Raw genomic sequence first — 18,771 nt, 5'->3', positions numbered from 1 at the left:
GGGTCTGCAGTTAGGCTTCAGTGTACTGAGATCTTTCTGCTTCCTGGAATCAGTGTTTCCATCCTGTGGCTGGAGATACACACTGGCAAACAGGTCTGCGGGGTGCTCATTGCTCCTCTGCTATGGGGGCTGGCTCGAGGAAGCAGAAGTCCTTCCCATCCCAGAGTGTTATACCAGGAACAAGTAATTGCCTTGAGAGCACAGAACGACTCTCACTTATCATGTCGATATGTTTTCTAAAATATTATTTTCAAAAATGACCATGGAAGCAGTATCTCTTTCAGCACAAATGAGATGTTACTGTCACATTTGTCCTGAAGTATTTATGATTTGCTCCACAGCAACAAAATATAGTTCATATAGAGTTTGTCACTGAGCCTCAGGTAGATATCTACCTGCTGCTGAAGAGGAGGTGCCAGGTAGGAAGAAATGCACAGTATTTCTGTATACAGAGATAGATCTTTATATAAGGGACTGTGTTATTAGAAACATTTCTTTCTTCATACTGTTAGAGTGTTTTTCAGCTATGTATCAATTTTTGCAAATTGCTTTCCAATTTAATATCAGCAGCATCTAAACAGTAAGTAATTGCTTATGATAATGAGTGCAGATTAATTTACTGGAATATGTTAATATTCAAAATGCTCTTTAGAACAGTGGAGTATTGTGGAAATACTACTCTCTTCTTCAACTGCAGCGTTTAGGTTACATTGTTATTACAAGTGCTAGCAAAATCATCACAAAGTCGTTCTCTCATTGAATAGACATCTTTCTGAGACACTAGCTTGTATGAGGAAGGAATATTTAGTGTCCTTTGAGAACTGAACGGGATATGAATGAAATGATCTAGATGTAAATAATAAATCTTAATTTCTGATTGATGTACATTATATGAACATTTATAAAGTAGTCTGAAAGTCTTTCTTCCCTTATGAATTGTAAGATTTAGCTTAACAAATTTCAAATCAATTGGCCTGCAATCACTTTTTAAATATTTGTATTTTCAGTGGTTTTACTCTTAGTGTGAGATGTAGAAACACCTCTAGAATCATGCTTTATGTACATTTTTGAAAGAAGTAAAGTACTACAAGAGGAGTCCTCAAAACTTCAGTTTCCTTACACCTTAGCAGGTTCTGCAAAACTATTTTTTGTTGGACTGGGGGTGTTACTTTTTTTTGCTGGGAAGTCTTCTGCAGTTAGGGTATGTCGGATTGTTGTTAGTTTTGTGTTGTTTGCTTTCCATCCAAATGATGCAAATATTAAAAATGACGGAATATCTTATAGCACTGGCATATGAAGTATCCTAGATTACATTTCAGTTAGGCCCTATTGAGGTGCATGAGTACCTGACACTGCAAAACTCTTTTGTCAGGTTCCCTCCAATCCATTGTGGTACTCAGTGGTTAAATTGTGCTCCCTCACTGTGCAACTATGTAAAACTGATAAAAGCATAAAATGCTTGTTTTCTCTGTGGCTCCTTATCCTCTGAAGCTGGCAGTAAATTGCTGCTAAGAAACAAAAACATAAGGACCTTCCAAAGAAGAATGATAGCAATTATCCTAATGACAGTCACGTAGCATTTTTGTGCCAGACCACAACTGGAAATCTATTATGAATTAGGATGGAGAGTAGCAGGAAGGAAGTGGATTGGCTCAGCCTGGCTGGCCCCTGTTAGCTTTTATTATAATGGTCTAATCACCTTAGAGATTCAAATACAGCTGGGTCTGTGTGCCCCTATTAAACATCATTTGTTTCATGTGCAAATTTGATAATATAAATAAACGTTGATGTCTCAAAATCAATCCTTTAGGTAGTGACTAGGGAATCTTCCTAGTCACTACCTAAATCTTCCTAGAGTGTCATTTTGTCTGCTTACTATTTTTTTTAATGTATATTTTTGAGCTTTCCTTGAGTCAATCAACCAGATTTTTTACATTATATTCTTTTTTTCCATGATATCTTTCCAAGGCTTGAATGCATATAATATTGGCAAAGACTAGCTTTGCTTTTAAAATTTGATGATGTTTAAAATCAATTACGACTCTTGGTATCAAGTAAAATGAAATGAAATGTCAAGAAATTTTAGGCTTGATTAGCTGTGTCAGTGGTAGATCCACGTGCTTCATGGAGGATTATGCTGTGTGTTTGTCCAAAGGCCTAGTATCTTACTTTTGTTTTGTTTTGTTATATTTTTGTTATCTTTGCCATTCAGTATGAAATGTGTCTAAGAAACTATGCTCTTTTTTGTTTTCTTCATGAGCTATTGTCCTTCGGCGTATATTTAATGATGTTCAGAAATACCACTTGTAACACAGTGCTTTTTATCTTTTAAACTATTAGTAATTAAGTTATCAGTAGGGGAGTATGTATGCCACAAAACTTGTTACTCTTCAGTACATTTACAAACAGCACCAAACTTCATTGCACATTGTCCATACCACAGCCTACTATTTTTAGAAGAGACTTCACTTCAACAAACACTGTAAGGCGCAGTGTTGCTATTACTGTGTTTCTGCTGCAGGTAATAGTAGCATCTTATCTTCATAGGGCAGTCTGGTATCTGACATCCTTGTTGTGCTTGTATCATTTTTCAGTACATTTAACAGGCTTGCAGTTAACAGTGCTTTTATTTTCAGCCTGCTAAGCATTTCTTCTAAATTTTTACTACTCTGAGAGCTCTCTAAGTATTTTGGGATTTCTCAAGAGTAAATTATGAGATGCAGTATTTAGCAAAGAAGATAATATAAATGCCATTTAAAAATGACTAAGTTAATGCAAGAGAGAATCGCTGTAATATTGTATTCGTAAGGGAACTAACAAGAAAATGTTTCAAACAAAACAAAAGGAAATAATGACTTAATTCAAAAGAATGCTACATATTTGAAGTCAACCTCCTGACCATTTTAATATAATTAAATAACTTAAGGCCAGGTTTTTCAAACCTTTGCTCAATTTCTTTATTTAAAGAGCTCGGGTCTGTTTTTCAAAGGTCACCAGAAATGCTACAACACTTCTGAAAATGAGGACACTGAAGTAGGTGCTTGAATAAAAACATGACTTCATACAATTTGTTTGAATTCATTAATTTTTATTATATCTTTGAAAATTTGCTAAGTGTCATTCAAATTTTGATAGAACTATGTGAAGAAAAAAGGACTTTGAATGCAGTTTCAGGTTTTATTCTCCTGACTTCTGGGAGTGTTTGCACATCTGCACAGAGCTCCTTGCTTGTGAGATCTGTTCAGATCCTGGCCTATAAGCAGTTTGTCAGCTTGAAGGCATCCCAGTTGAGTCAGCAAACTCGAAAACTCTTAGGACCTCCAGTTACTGGACTTAAAGAATTTTTAACTTTTGCCAACTGTCTGTTGAGATTGTAAGGCCCCTGGACTGGAACCACTGAATGACTTCACATAGGCCACCAACAGATGGTAGCAACATTTGGTCTCTATCAACCTGCACAGTTTTTCAGCTGACGTCCTAGTTTCTGCATCCTGTCACAAATCCCTTCAGCTAACCAGCCCCGTAACTGCAATCTTTTTGAATGTATACAAAACTAATAAACTATAAGAAGAAAATTAGTGCACAAAAAGTCCATGTATTGCAATGGAAATTAATGTAACAGTGGTTAAATTGAAGTGTAAGGTCTTCGTATTTTCTAATGTAAGGGATTTGAGACCAGTGCGTTCCTGTTGACCTCAGGGATACTTGAGCTTACTAATTTCATCCATCAGTCTGATAATACCTTTTCATTCTATCTGTCCAGAAATATTTTTCTTCTCATGGCCTTTTTACTCACATTTCTCAACAACACAATTTCTACTTTTCTGGACGTTGAGAAATTTAGCTATACGTTGCCTATGAGTTTGTTGAAGGAATAAAACCTTCCTTTTTTATATATATAAGCATTTTACTTCTTATTTCCATCGGACTTTTGGGCAAGCTTTCAGAAGCTGATACATGGTATTCTTTTTACCTTTAATAGAGTTACAGTGGATAATAACGTTCCGTGTTGACTGCAGTCTGACATTTGAATCAGGATTTGATTTCACAAGTATGTCATTTTCTAACCACCCACATTACATAAAGGTATGAGGCAATACTGGGGAATTTCTTGGCTTAAATTTCTTATAGAAATGTTCTGAGATCATTTTGAGCATACGTCCATACTGGGAAAGTAATAGGAAATAGGCCATCAGTAAAAAAAAATAAACTAAGATATTTTGGGGAAGACCAATAATTATCTTTTACCAGTTTGTGTCAGATTCGCTTTAGAAAGGCTGTTCCCTTTCATAAAAGAAATAATAGTTTTCATATGAATGAACACAATGAGAGGAACAAAGCAGAACTTTTTTAATGCGAACATTTTAAATATAATCAAAATAATCAAAATAATTTTACAGACCTGGAGCCTAACTACTACCAAGTCTATTGTCATTTTTGAAATTGATTCATGTTTTGTTAGTAAGTCAGATAAACTGATACTCTAATTTCTCTGTCCTGTTAGGAGTCATTTCAGGTAGCTCTTGCTTAGTGAAAGTCCTCAAAATTTAATTCATTTTAGACGCAATTGAAAGCTTGAAAGCTTGTTTAAATTGAAAGTTTAATATGCCTACTCAAACCAAGTAGTGCTTTATTCCTGTTAAGTGATCTAATCTAAATCAATGAGGTCATTGAAGGCATAAGATACTACTTGATTTAAATAAAGATATTAGAATCTCAGTCCAATTGGAAAATCCTTTAAATTCCTTAAACTCTGATTTCAACACTTTTTACTATTTATGATGTTAAGAACAGTTTTAACCTCTAGTACTAATGCAAGGCTACAGGAAAGATGTTCTTTATGGGAATTCATGTCTGTTGGACCATCACTGCTTGTAAGTTTTAGTTGTTTGTCCCGTAGCAACCTGATTAAAATCAATAGACCAAGATATCCTCATTGGAGATAGATATTTTGGCTTGAAATTTGAACATCATTTTCCAAAAACAGCAAAAATAATAAATCCTTATTTCTCACTGAATTCTGCCTTGTTTCCCAAAGGTTACGCTGTCTTTGCAAGAACCCAAGAGTTCTTTCCTCCCAGAGTTGCTGCTGATGAATTTATATGCGGGCGCTGTTGTCTGGCTAGCACAGCACACTGAGTGTATAGACTGGCCTACAAATGTACAACTTTGAAGGTCCCTACAGGCTCTTGCCAAGCAAGAAGAATAGTGTTTGAGCTCTATAGATTTCATTTCTACCCAGTTATTGATTTTTATTAAACTGATAAGATAAAATTTTGCTTGAGGTTTCTACCTACCTCTCTATCTATTTTGGTTGAACTTGACTACTGGGTTGAGAAATTGATGGAGGATGGGAAAGAACAGCAGACAGGTTGTGCAGCTAAATAAGCTCATCTTCCACAGAGAAACTTTCTAGAAATAGGACTTCACTTTTTAAAATGAGGAAATAAAATCACAAAAGTAATTGTTTTTCCCTGCTTCTTTATGAATGGAATGTTTTTTTCCCCACTTAATTATGGCATGCAATGTACAGTATAAATTACGTGCTATAAAGCAGAGCCTGAAACTGATAGAGCGTGTATTTGCATAGCACCTTCAACATTTACAGTGTTTCAAGTAAGTGACAATCATCCTGTATGGAAAAAAACATTTCCATCTTGCATCATTGGAAGAGATATCACGTGACTTTGCTAACAGTGAAACGTTCCACTGAGTTCTCATCAAATGTGGCAATTTAGCTGGAATGAGACTGTGCTTCACTCCCAGTGGCTGAAGCCAAAGGCAAAGTTGCACACAGAGGTCAAGCTGGTGGCCAGTGGCAGGCTGAGCACTCTGTTTGGTTAAGTCTGTTGCCAGAAAGTTGAACTGTGGGAAGACTGGATATTTTAAGCAAGTCAGACTGCTATTTTGCCACCTACAGACATTTGCTAGGTTATGGTGCTGTCCAGATATCATTACTACAGTTCAGAGGAAAGGAGTAGAAAAGAAGTGTTACTTTTGGTTTGTTTTAATTTTGTTTTTTTTTCTGTTCGTTTCATTTTTGGTGTGTGCATGTATGTGTGTAGATGGAGAGTGAAGGAGTAAAGCTGATTAAGGTACTTATAGCAACTATTCTAGTCTGAGGAAAGGACTTTCCTTCTGTACTGAGCCTGCAATAAATGTCACTGCAAAGGCCAGGATGCTCAGTTTGACTTGAGACTGTTCTGCTATCACCTAGACCTTTACTTGGAGACAGCCCTTGGGAATAGCTGAATATAATAACCCATGCACAGCTCTGTTTTATAGATCCCTGTCAAACCTTGCATGTAATGTGGTGAAAACCATTGTAGGATCTCATAAAGTAAATTGGTCTGCGTAGTTTGGGAAGAAAGACCTATTGCTGTGATATGAAGTTGTGTTTGAATTAATGGCTATGTAGCATGATTTCTGTGTATCAAGGAATGAGAAGGCTGTGCCTTCTCTCTGTTTAGTATCAGCACTGGCTGCAAGAGGCAGGTGTCAGCAGCAATGACTTCAAGGCTCTTCTGCTTCAGCATCTTGTACATATTGGAGATGCTGCTTTTTTTTATTCACTGCGATGAATTACTTCAAAGGATGAGCTGGCCGAGGCCATCCTCACCTAATTATTGTCTGGGTGAAAATTCTTGACCACAGCTTTTAAGATACATGTTATGCTGTGAAATAAACTCCATTCCTATATTACAAATGTTACAGTATTAAGCTACACAGATAGTAAATTAGTATCGCAGACAGTGTTGGAAGTTTGAAGATTCATCTGGCAGCAGCTGCTGTACACACGGTGTGGTATCAGTTTCTCTTAGAGAAAAACTCAATTTGTGAGTTTTGCTGTAGCATAGTGCAATGTGTGTGCTGCAGCAGGCTGACATCACACTGCTGCTGATTTCCCGCTCTCTTTATTTTCTTCAGTCTCTTTACCAGAAGTGTTAAGATGAGATCACAAGTGAAGATATTCATAACCAAACCCACCAACAGCCTTTGTCAATGGTGGTTTGATCAGTGGGTCTTCTTGCAGTTACTCCGCTAGAATGGAAGGTCATTGAATGTGGTAACATAAGTACTGAGAAATTCTGCTATTCATTTTGTGAACTTATGGTCTACAATACGTACCATCGTGGTAAGACTGCGAGTGACAGTCACAGAGCAGGCAGACAGATTAGTTTAAGAGCCAGTCGATGGAGTTAGAAATTATTTTAAGATGCACTCAATTTCCAGGAGAATGATAGTCTTCTAAGGTTTGCCAAGATAAGTGTGGTCAAAGGAACATGTTAAGTGCAATTCTAGACCGCGTTATCCAGGAGCCTAAGAGAAGCTGACCAGAAAAGGCCACTCTTTACAACTGTATATCAAGGCTTTTGGAGGGCTCCAGACAATGATACATTTGAAAAACTTCTGTCCCATCGAGTAAAGAGATGGTACTTAGAGCAGCCTTGTGTAATTGTTAAAGCACAGAAGTTACAATCCACAATCAGCTTCCCGCTGAATGGACAGGGAGTGTAGCAAGAGGCTTTGGGGAAGTGTTCAATTGAATCTAACCTTTAGTTCCAGCAGCTCTTCCCATCTTCTTCCCATTGATAACCCTAATGGCTGTTCCCTCCTCACCTCCACACTGCGGCATGTATTCTCCATTCTATGTAAATAATTAATAACCTATCAGAGTCTAAGAAGGAATGCACAGAATTGTTTTTTAACACATGCTCCCCCTGGCAAGGTCATGTTTCAGACTCAAAGCTTTCTTATTTTCACTTAGAAATCTGTAAAAATACACATATGGAAATTTTTGCACTTTTCTGTAAGTTCAATGGTGGGCAGGATGAAAATACGTAGTTGGAAGTATTAAAGAAATATTAAAAGGAGACTTATTTGCTTCCCTGAATGTAGCAAGTGAGATTAATGCTTCCATATAGATGTTTGTGCATATGTTTATGTGTAGATTTGTACTGTAAATTCTTCACTCCTGGTAATTAATAGTAGCCTGCACAAATGGTCTCACTGGGTTCAGTAGGTTTATCACTGCAAGTAATTACTTACCAGTGGGAATAAAGGGTACATATTTTAGCCTAGAATGAAGTAAATACCGATAACATACAGAAAGAAGAAAATTACATTATTGAGCAATTGCTTGTTATAACCAGTAATGTTTATCCTTCATATTTTTATGTAATATGAAAACTATTTTACTATTAATGAAAAGGTAATTTTTTTTTTCATTATTGACATTTACAGTCTTCAGTCTTCTGTTTTCCAGTTGCAGAGTGTGACAGAATCATAGTTTGATGGGGTCCAAACCTCAATAAAATCACCACTTTCACTTAGTATCTTAAACCTGCTGTTTTCTTGTTAAAAATAAACATTGTTACTGACATTATGTGGCAATAATTGAATTGTGTAAATTTCCCTCTGTTGTAATGTTCCTTAAACATAATATTGAGATGACCACGAGGGTGGTAGAAAGCGGATGATTTGCTGCTGATTTGAGAAAACTATTAAACTACATCAGATGTGACTTCAGAGCAATAAATACTGGAAGGCTCTGCAGTCATACACAGTACTAGATGCAGTAAATGGGTACTAAACAAAATATTTATCTGCTTAATACTGTGTAGGTAAGCAGATGTCCTTGAGTTGCTGCCAGGCTGTATTGAAATGAACACACTATTTCATAAAGATTAATTTTGCAAACAAATAGGATGTGAGGGACTCAGGCCATTAAAATCTGTTACTGTATCTTGACCACTGGCAGTTTGTTTCAATAGGAACCATGCATTCAGGGTTAAGAATTTCAAAGAGCTTTATGAACACTTTTTTTCCCTAAACATTGTGTAGATGCATGGACACATGAAGAATTACTCAGTAAGATCTGTGGCTGAGGGATATAACCTGGCAAGTTACAGAGTTGCCCACTTAGAGGTACTGTGCTGATGGCATTTTCCTTGACTTTCTAATTCAGCTGCCTTCAGTTCCCTGGAGAAAATAAATCCCCAATATCACAGTGCCATAAACTGAAAGAGGGAAGGAAGGTGGCTCATTTTTAGAGGCAATGTTATGAAAGAATTGCAGAGACATTATAAAATTTCGCAGAGAGTGTGAAAGCCTTTATGGAGCAAGTGAATTAGGTTTCAGCTGTTGTTCCTTCACGTATGAAATTGATCGTAAGCAGGGTGCTTTTGAACAACAGTTTCTGGCTTTTAATAGTTAATGGGAGGTCGAACCATAAGTGGAGATCAATCCCAGCATAATAAATTTTACATTATTATATTTGTCTTTCTTGAAACATAAACACTAGAGGACCTATTCTCAAATGGCTTCTGACCCATTTTTTTTTTTTTCATAATTAATATAGGAAATTCAAAGAACATGACTCCCTGTATAATTTAGACAAAGGCAAATCTGCATTCATCTACGTGGGTTAATTAGCCTGTTACCAAACACACAGATAGTATGCAGAGCTACAAAATGGTCCATTATAATTAAGGGAAAGCTTCGACATGGAAACCATCAGCCACATGTTCTTATGGATAAAAGATAACTTTTAATTTTTTGGTGATAATTATAGGTAGTGTAAGATATACAGCTCAATTTTGCAGCTATACTAACATTGAGCTTGGCAGCAATGCAGGAACAGTATGGAATTGCTCTTTATTTGTTTATTCCAAGGGCAGCATTTAGCAAAAATTTGCCACAAAGATTCTCTGTCAATATAAACAACAGAGTCTGTCATTGATCTGGAGATTTAATTCTGGGTCGTGTTATTCAGTATGACTCCACTGTCGCTTGGCAGGCTTTTTCTTTGTCTTTTGTATTAATTAAACACATCTGTTGCAACCAAGAAAAGGACAATTATGCCCTCTCACTTGAGTCTTTTGTACTATTCTAACAGCATCTCTAGTGACACCAAGGCATAAGGAGTTCTTTTTTCTTAGCCTTCTCATATTGTTTCTTATAAGAACTTAATTCTTGGCCTGATACAATATTTTATGAAGTCAACAGAAAAGCTGCCACTCTTTTTAATGAGCTTTGTATCAAGTCCTTAGCAACGCAGAATAAATTGTTTCACTGGGGATACCAGTGTGACATACACAGTATGAAGATCCAAAATCTGACATTCCTCAGCTGGCTCAAGATTTGAAGTCAGTATCAGCTACAAAGAGAACTTTGAAACCAGCAAGGGTGATATTACCCGTCCCATCTATCTTTGTTTTGGGATGTACTAGAACTGGAGTTTCAGCCAGCAACAGGTGATTGTGCATTTCAGATCCCTGCATTTGGGGAATGCAGAAATGGAACATCAGGATGTTAGGGTTTCTTGTTTGTTTGTTTGGTTGGTTTGTTTTTTTGCACATTTCTTAACCAGAAACCTTATGTCCATGTCCATTGCCAAGCCTTTTATGTCCCAGCCCTTACCTCTGCTGCTAGTGAACAACTCTATAATGATAATAAGCCTTGATTTCTCTTGTAGCATAAGTTGAACCTTAGATGCTAGGTCTGTTATTGAATTTGTCTTTGCTGAAGAGGGCTGACAAGTTTTCCTACAACACATGCAGATTGGTATTTTGCTACCAAGAAAAAAAGCCAAGATTTATTTGCAGCTCAGTGCAATCTTGCAAGATTGTTGATATAAATTTTTAAGTGCTATGTATAGTTCTTAAAATATTACAAACTGATAGCATTGTACTGGAAAATAAATAAGTAAATAAATGAGTAGGTAGGTAATTCCATACAGAGAATTGATGATAGAAATAAATATACGATATCTTTTCATAAGGGCCAAATAAACTTTTTGCTTTGAGACTCACTCAAAGCAGTTTCACTCAGCAGTAGAGCAATATTTTCAGATATCTGAAAAGTGATGGAGTGATATAACCATACAACACTTTCTTGATCTGACTTGTAAACTCTATATCTCTAAGGCTTTTAAAATCCTTTTGTATGTTCACAACATTTTGGTCAACCTAAGAAGCTAAGAAAATGGCAATTATGCTATTATGTACTTGCTTTATACGTGAACACTGAAAAAATGTACTGAGTACTTGGTGTAATAAACTGAATTACATTTCATAAGATTAAGGACGTCCACATGGACAGCCAGTTTACAACTGCTAGTAAAACTAAACCTTCACACTGACTGTGTTGTTTTCCCTACATGTTTACCTGTTTTATAGAAAAGTGGACAGTCTGTGGCAACTTCATAAATGAAAGATCAGTGCACATGCACAGTTTGCATGCTGTATGCTGTTTTAAGTTTTAAATGGCAAATGTTCAGATATGCTGCTCTTCATAGGAAATATTCTGGTGATGAATTTAAGCACCTGAGTGGCTTAAGATTTACAACACTTGTTTGAAACAAATTACAGATTCTGTATGTGCACACTGGAAATAATGTGCAGAGATTTCCACTCATTAAGCATTATGAAAGTAAGCTATTACTTAGATTGTAGACTGATAGCTTTTTGTCCTGACATGACACGTAAAGTATGTTTTCACCCTTCCATTTGTTATCTCCATTTGTCAAAAGATTATAAACCTCAGATCAGTACAATTCTTATCTGCATATATTTGTTAATGTCTTGCTTTGCTGGGCAAGATTACTTATCATACACAGTGTATCATTTTTGTTGTGTAAATGAGCTCGATACGTGGAGCTGCTGGGATAACTGGAATTACTTGATTTCTTCTCTACATTGGCCCAATTTGGGAAAACATTTTGTTCAATTCTTCCTTATTCTGCACATCACAAAGACATGTTCTTGACTTCAAGCATATGCCTAATAACTCTTTTGAATAGGAACACACTTCTGAATCAGAGCCATGATATTTTAAATCACTATGTGTACAGCTATGCTCTATTCTATAAAACACACTAATATTTTGCTTGCTCAAAACTTTCAGTAATGAAGACCCCTTCAAGTTCAAATATAAAAATTGTTTGGCTCTGTTTGCTGTACGAGGACATCTTTTTCATAAAGCGTGTCATTTTCTTCTGGATCTACACTGACAAGAGTGAATTAATTCTCTTTTATTTCTGCTTTACAGCGGGAACAACGTATATCTTTAGTAAAGGTGGTGGACAGATCACTTACACGTGGCCTCCTAACGATCGCCCAAGCACTCGCGCAGACAGATTGGCAATAGGGTTTAGTACTGTTCAAAAAGAAGCTGTGTTGGTACGAGTGGACAGTTCTACTGGGCTTGGAGACTATTTAGAGCTGCATATTGTGAGTATTACTAAAAATGCTTATTATTTTTTCATGTTTCAATTGTTCGTATATTTGTGGGTTTGGGTCTTTTTTGTTTTGTTCTAATGTTCTAAGTATGAACATTTGAGGGTCAGTAGTGAATTAGGTGATGATGGTTTACATCGTGCAATCCTGATAAGGATATCAGACTTTCTCAGTATACCTTTTGCTCTACGTAGTTCTACCTTACATGACTTTTAAATTAAATATCATATGGTGATATATATATAGAGATAGCAGCTCACTGAGTGTAATTACACAAAATGAAACTTAGCAATATCCGAAGAAGATGAATGCATCCTGAAGGATTATAATCTGGAAACTTCTGAAGGAAATACGGTGTATCACAATTGTTTGTGCTTATTGTTAATACTAGAATTTATCGTCTGATTTTGCTGTTGCATTGTGATGATAAATTGTAAGCAGAAAGCAATGCTGTCGAGCTAGGAAGTCTGAAAAAGTGATTTCAGCTGCCCTAAAGCAAATAACTAGCAATCAAAATTGAAAGCATTTGGATTTTTATGGCAACATAAATAAATGATCAGTTGTGATAAACATAACTAGGGCAATATAAAATGTTGTTGTTTAGATTAGTCTCAAATTTGTTAAATGTATTAGCACGATTTTATCTTAAGAATCTCACTGTTTTCCAAAACGGAACAGTTCCTTTCGGATAAAATTACTTATTGATCTATAACCAATTACACTTTTACCCTCAGAAAACATTCTGCAGTAATCATTTTCAGAACAAGAGGAAAGTTATGGTATTCAATCTTCCCAGGCTTTTTTATTTTTTCCATGAAAGCAGTTTTCCATTGTGGACCAAGATGGCTTGTTTATTTATTTATTTATTCACCAAATAGAAAGAAACAAAGAAAGAATGCCTTAGATATAAATCAGATGTTAATTATAGTCTTCTTTTACACTGAAACACACGGACAAAACTTCTGACTGGCATTGTTAAATCTTGATTTACAAATGTGAACTAAGCACATAGGTTTGTTTTCCTAAGTCTTGCCAAATATCAGGTGCCTAGCTATCATTTCTACATTTGTTTGGACTGGAGACCAATTCCACTCACTGTGGAGAACAATGGTGCTTTCATCTCATGATGTTATCTTTGTCATTAGCATATGAAGGAATACTTTTCTTGTAGGGTATACTGTACTCAAAATCAACCAAAATGATAAAACTCATGCAATCTTCAGTCTATCTCTGAGTTTTCTGCATTAAAACAAAAAAAATGGCTTCATCAAAATTATTCCCTAGTCATAAGTGTTGCTTTTACCCTTAACTTTTTAAACCTGTGCTGGAACAATAGATAATGTAAATTAAAAAATAATTGTGAGTTTTCTATGTTCAGAAAAATCATCAGCTTAGTAGAGAGAGAAAAAAGTGTAGATTATCCTTCATCAGACTTTTGAAGCTACTTTAAGTGTCTTACTCTGTGAGGTGATCATGGCCTCCTCCTATTGTCTTTGCCACAGGCTTTGAGTATCTCTTTTAAACCCACTGTGGTTCAGAGCAATAATCCATGGCAACTATACAGAAAGTTCCTTAGAACAAGGTCTGACCTTCTGAGAGCTCCTTCTCTTTGTTCTTTCTCTACAGTGGAGACACTAAGGGATTGACCTGAAATCCTGACATCTGGCAAGATTTTTTCTAATCACTGTTAGATAAAGTTAGGAAAACTGATGGGATGTAGTATTTGAGAGTGTATTTCAAACAAGAGTAGTATTCAAGAGAAAGTTGAAAGTCCGCATTTTCAAAGGCACTCACAGTATCTAACAATGTGTGTCATATTCAAGTCAGTGGAAGTACAGGCTTTTCTGAGATGTTATTGTGAAGCATCGTAGTTGTAAAAATGAAGGAAAACACAGAAATAGAGAGTCTCATGTACGTGTTATATTTTGAAAGTAATTTATTGTAATTAAGTTTTTCGGTAGCTGGCAGTAACCGTATTCAACTAGCTGTTCCAAAATCATAGGAGAGTTGTATCATTCAAAACTTCTATCTTCATCTGATGCTAGTAAGAGTGACTTATCTATTTAATAACCAGAAACATGTTTCAATAGTGAAAAAAGGAAAAACTGGAAGGAGAAAAGAATCTAATTCTGCTTGGTCTTTTCCATGCATTCACTCAGTTTGTATAATGAATATGCATGAGTACTTGCAATAAATGTCTGTGTACATTTAGATGTATTGCACATGGATTACCTACCTGTTTCATACTGAATATAATACTATAACACAGAAATAGTTATGATTTAATTATGGAGGGATTTCTTTTTCCACTAAAATAGAAAGTAGTTCTAAGTGTAAGGATATGTTTGAAGTGTATTTTCGGCAGGGTAGGTGCAAAGAAGGTTTGGAACTGTTGCTTTGAGTTATAGAATTTAAATCATAGTCTTCAATAGCAAGTTGAGAAGGGTGCTTGTTTGAGATGTTTCAGAACAGTGCTGTGAGGGAGCTTGCTCTTAACTTTCTCCATTTTAGCAGGGAAAGAGGAAATTACAAGTCTGATTATGGTACTCTAATGTGTGCTTGCCCTTTTTATTATTCTGTTTACTTAAAAATGATGTAAACCTAATAATGAAATCAAGCTCATAACGAATTCTGATTTGGAAAATTGCTACTTGATCATCTGAATCACAGCTTTAATGTTAGATTAGAAACACATTTATTTTAAGTGATCATTTAACCTCCCCAAATAACAATTTTTAATAGGAGAAACATTGCAAAAAAGTGTACTCTGTATTGCTACCAGATGTTTAACAGTTCCAGTGCAAGTATTTTAAATTCCAAGAGGGTTTACTATAAAACTTTACATGTATTGTAGCAGCCTAGATGTAAAGGAGTAGTGTGTATAGTAGGCATGCATCCCTGTGCTTCAGGAAGGGTTATTAATATGATTTAGTTACCCAGATATGCAGCACTCTGCTTTCTCAGCTATCACTTGCCTTCTGTTGTGGTATGAAGTAGTCTCCTGTTGCAGTTTCTGCTGGAAGATCTAGTTCAGGTAGAAATAGATACTATGCCTAAAAGTTGGGTTGCCTGTTTTTCTACTTCCTTCCCCTGTTGACAGATAAAAGGAGAAAAATCTCTGAGAATTACAATAATCGTCCTCCTTTTTTCCCCTTCTGTTGGCTTGGTCTGCATCCATCTCCATTCCAGGAGGAAAAAGGTGGCAACTTTTTCATGCACTGTTCCATTAATCACCACATGCACTTCTGTGCTTGGCTTTTTCACCAACTTCTAAAGCCCTTACAGAATTCTGTTAGTAATTCCCATTCCTATCTTGGCTTTTCTTTTCCTCTGCCAAGTCATTAGACAGGAGAGCAGACATGTATATATGTCATAGTCTTTCACAAGCACTCTGCTGTTGAAGCCTCAAATTTCCAACTTTTCTATGGTGAGAAACAAAGTAGGGTTAGACAAAGAGCTAAAAAATCTTTCTGGTAATACTGATGATACAGTAAGCTGGCATTTTTTGTTGCAGCACTATGGAGAAAGTGGAAACCAGAAAGATTAATATCATGATAGAAAAACATGGGAAGCTATTTTAAAAGATGTAATAATGCTACCTGAAAAAGTATGATAAAGGATAGACAATATGAATATGTTCCATATATGTTACACTCAATTAGCCCGAAATATTCTGAAGATGTAGTGTTACTTGCATGATAGATTAATTAGTATTGTATTTAGATTTTCAAAATCTAATATTGTTTGTAAATTCTTCGGAGTTATGATTAATGACTGAAGTGAACAGTTATATGAGAGGAAATACAGCACGTCTTACAGAAAATTGGGTTGTGGATCACAAATAAATTCAGTTTCTGCTTTTGTCCCAGCTACTTATATACTACATCTATTAAAATAAACATTACAGGAAAGGTATTTTCATTATAAACATTTTCCATGAGAAAGATATGGACAAAGGTCAATTGAAATGTTTTGTGAGCTTGTGTCAGCTTTGGTTCAAAAATATTCTTGGCAGAAAAGAAAGTTTCCCCATTTTCTTGGCTATGTATAATTTTTGTATAGGATATATTTCATTTTTTATTAATTTGTGAAATATTTAGTATCTCCAAGTGAAATGTTGACTTTTGTGCAAAAAAAAATAATACTGATGCAAAGTGTTGTGGGTTTTCAGCTTCAAGTTGCAGGAAAGTTCTGCAAAAGTCCTTTCAGTATACTCCCTATCCACTTTTTGTAGCTTTGGCTGATTGTAAGGGACTATTATTCCTACTCCCCTCCCTCCGTCTCTTACTTACAGAAATGCAATATTCTTCTGCACCAGATTTTTAATAGCGTGCTCTGATAGGTTCTAATATACATTATATATAGTCAATTTTAATTTATGCAAGTATAATAACTTCCCTCTAAGTGAACAGAAATAATTAAAAGTAATACTGGAAAGAGGATCAGAGTTCTGCATATGAGCATACCAGAGGAAAAACTGCAGTCTTTGGATAAATTAATATATTATTCTCTTTTGAATACTTCACTTGTCTCGGGCTTTAATGCTTAATGGAAAGTCAATTGAAAGATTCCTATTGAGTTAGTTGTATTTGAATCAATTCCTAGTGAGTTCAGTGTTTTTTCACAAGGATCAATGATAAAAATCCCTTAGATTTTAGTGATGTTTATTGATTTGTAATTAATTTTCCCAGGAACAGTTTAATATTCTTTAAAAATATATATATTCTCACGATAACGTGTCTCCCAATAATCTTATTTCTGATGTAGAATTCCTTGTTATTATATATGTATCTGTGCAATGTGAAATTTATGGTGGTGATTTATATATGCAAAAAACAGTAATGACTATAAAATCTAATTATTTACATCCTGGAAGGGCTTTAAGAAAAAAAAAGAAAAAAAAAGGCAAAAAGGAGAGAAGGAGAGCTGGTTTTTATAAGTCTGATATTTTAGAAGTGCTGAGCACGCACATCAGTGGCTCAAGTCAGTGGAAGCTGAATATAGCCAGTAGCTCTAAAAAACGCACAAGCATTTTATCAGGTCATTGTATGATAGGGATTGTTATGTCTAACAGTGGCATTTAATATGATTTAAAATCTACGAGGAAAAAGAAAATTACTTAAGGTTAATGCTCTCTAAGTGAGAATTTTGCAAATATTTGATGCTTCTTTATTACACTTACATACATGATATTTGATTATTTATTTTGTTGTTAATGTTTGAGTATGGAAAAAAAAAAACTATAGGAAGCTTAATGGTTTCAGGCAGTGATCATTTTCTCTGTAAGGAGCAAAACAGCAACACTGGTTAATGTGTTAATTTTCAAACTGAAGACAATTTTTTCTGAAAGAGGAATGTCCAGGATTACTTGTGGGGTTTGAATAATTAAAAGCACTGGTCAAAAAAAAAAAATCATTTGTGGGGCTAGGCAGCCAAGTGAGAATGCAATTCAATGTACACAAACTTAAGTTAATTAGAATGGGAGCAATGAATTAATCTAGGGAATTTGTGCTAAATGGAGCAATCATTTACTTCACTGATCAGGTTAAAGATCTCAGTGTGTAGGAAAGAAAATAAATAAATCACTGAAATGGTCAAGCTGTACCTTGAAATTGTGCAATTAAGTTATTGTTTTGTATTAGCAGAAGCTTAAAAATAGGGGATTTTATGATATGAGCTGTTTGTTAATGCTTCATCTTTAGTTCTTCACACTGTCTGTTATCTAAAGGGTTCTTTTTTGGTTTGGTTTGGTTTTGGTTTTTTCTTTCAAAGAACTGTTATTTTTCTTCCCAACCAGGATTTAGCACTGAGCAACAGTGGTCAGTTCCTGCTGTGAACAGACCAAATTACAGAGAGGAGGTTATGGAAATGTGCTAATTCTGGCACAGAACAGATTGATATGTTACCATACCAAAAATATGAATGGAATTTGAACAGATGATATAATTAAACAGCTTGGCTCTGACTGCCATCCTGGTGTTCTGCAACAAGTCCTTATGCTGGCAGGGAAGCTCCATTATAGCAGCATGGCAGCTCTGATCTTGCAGAGCCCACAAAAGTGTCTGAGGAAGCAACTCCTTTCATCTTCTTACGCTGTCTTGGGATGAATAGAAGTTCTCATTTCTTCCTCTACCCAGCTAATAGCTCCTTTATACATTCTGCTCCTTTGGTGCTTCTGGGAGGATAGAAGCTTCCTTCCCCAAAAGCATGCTGGATGAAGGGGTCACCACCTGCCAACCCCTTGCTGAGAGAAAATTACACAACTATTAAGTCCTAAGTTCACAGTTAATATACCTTTTGTCATCAGAATGCTCAAGCCTTCAACACTGACGAATCTCCCAAGGTGCTTTTCTCTGGCAAAGATGTAGAGACTGAATGACAGTGGGGAGATACTTAGAATCCTTCTCGTGGACCACACACACACATACATATACACACATATAAATATATGCACATATGTAATCATCTGCAATATGGAAAGATTCCATGTGGCCATAGGGTCATATTTAATAATCTTCTAGACAAGATCATG

At 35.7% G+C, this 18,771-nt stretch overlaps 1 protein-coding gene across 19 annotated transcripts in view; it reads left to right on the top strand.

Annotated features, from left to right (window-relative positions):
- NRXN1 (neurexin 1) overlaps positions 1–18,771 on the top strand; it is a 625,130-nt gene that overhangs the window by 416,784 nt on the left and 189,575 nt on the right. For all 19 annotated transcript variants that reach the window (XM_065739655.1, XM_065739653.1, XM_065739648.1 and 16 more), the window contains one exon: positions 12,052–12,233. In XM_065739655.1, coding sequence (XP_065595727.1) covers positions 12,052–12,233 — 182 coding nt within the window. The remainder of the gene's footprint in view (positions 1–12,051; positions 12,234–18,771) is intronic.

The sequence above is a fragment of the Cyrtonyx montezumae genome, unplaced genomic scaffold (genome assembly GCF_038088225.1).
Source record: "Cyrtonyx montezumae isolate F1298 unplaced genomic scaffold, pur_monq_1.0 scaffold_24, whole genome shotgun sequence".
Classification (NCBI taxonomy): domain Eukaryota; kingdom Metazoa; phylum Chordata; class Aves; order Galliformes; family Odontophoridae; genus Cyrtonyx; species Cyrtonyx montezumae.
The sequence above is the reverse complement of the archived record's forward strand: the minus strand, read 5'-3'. Positions and strand labels throughout refer to the sequence as shown.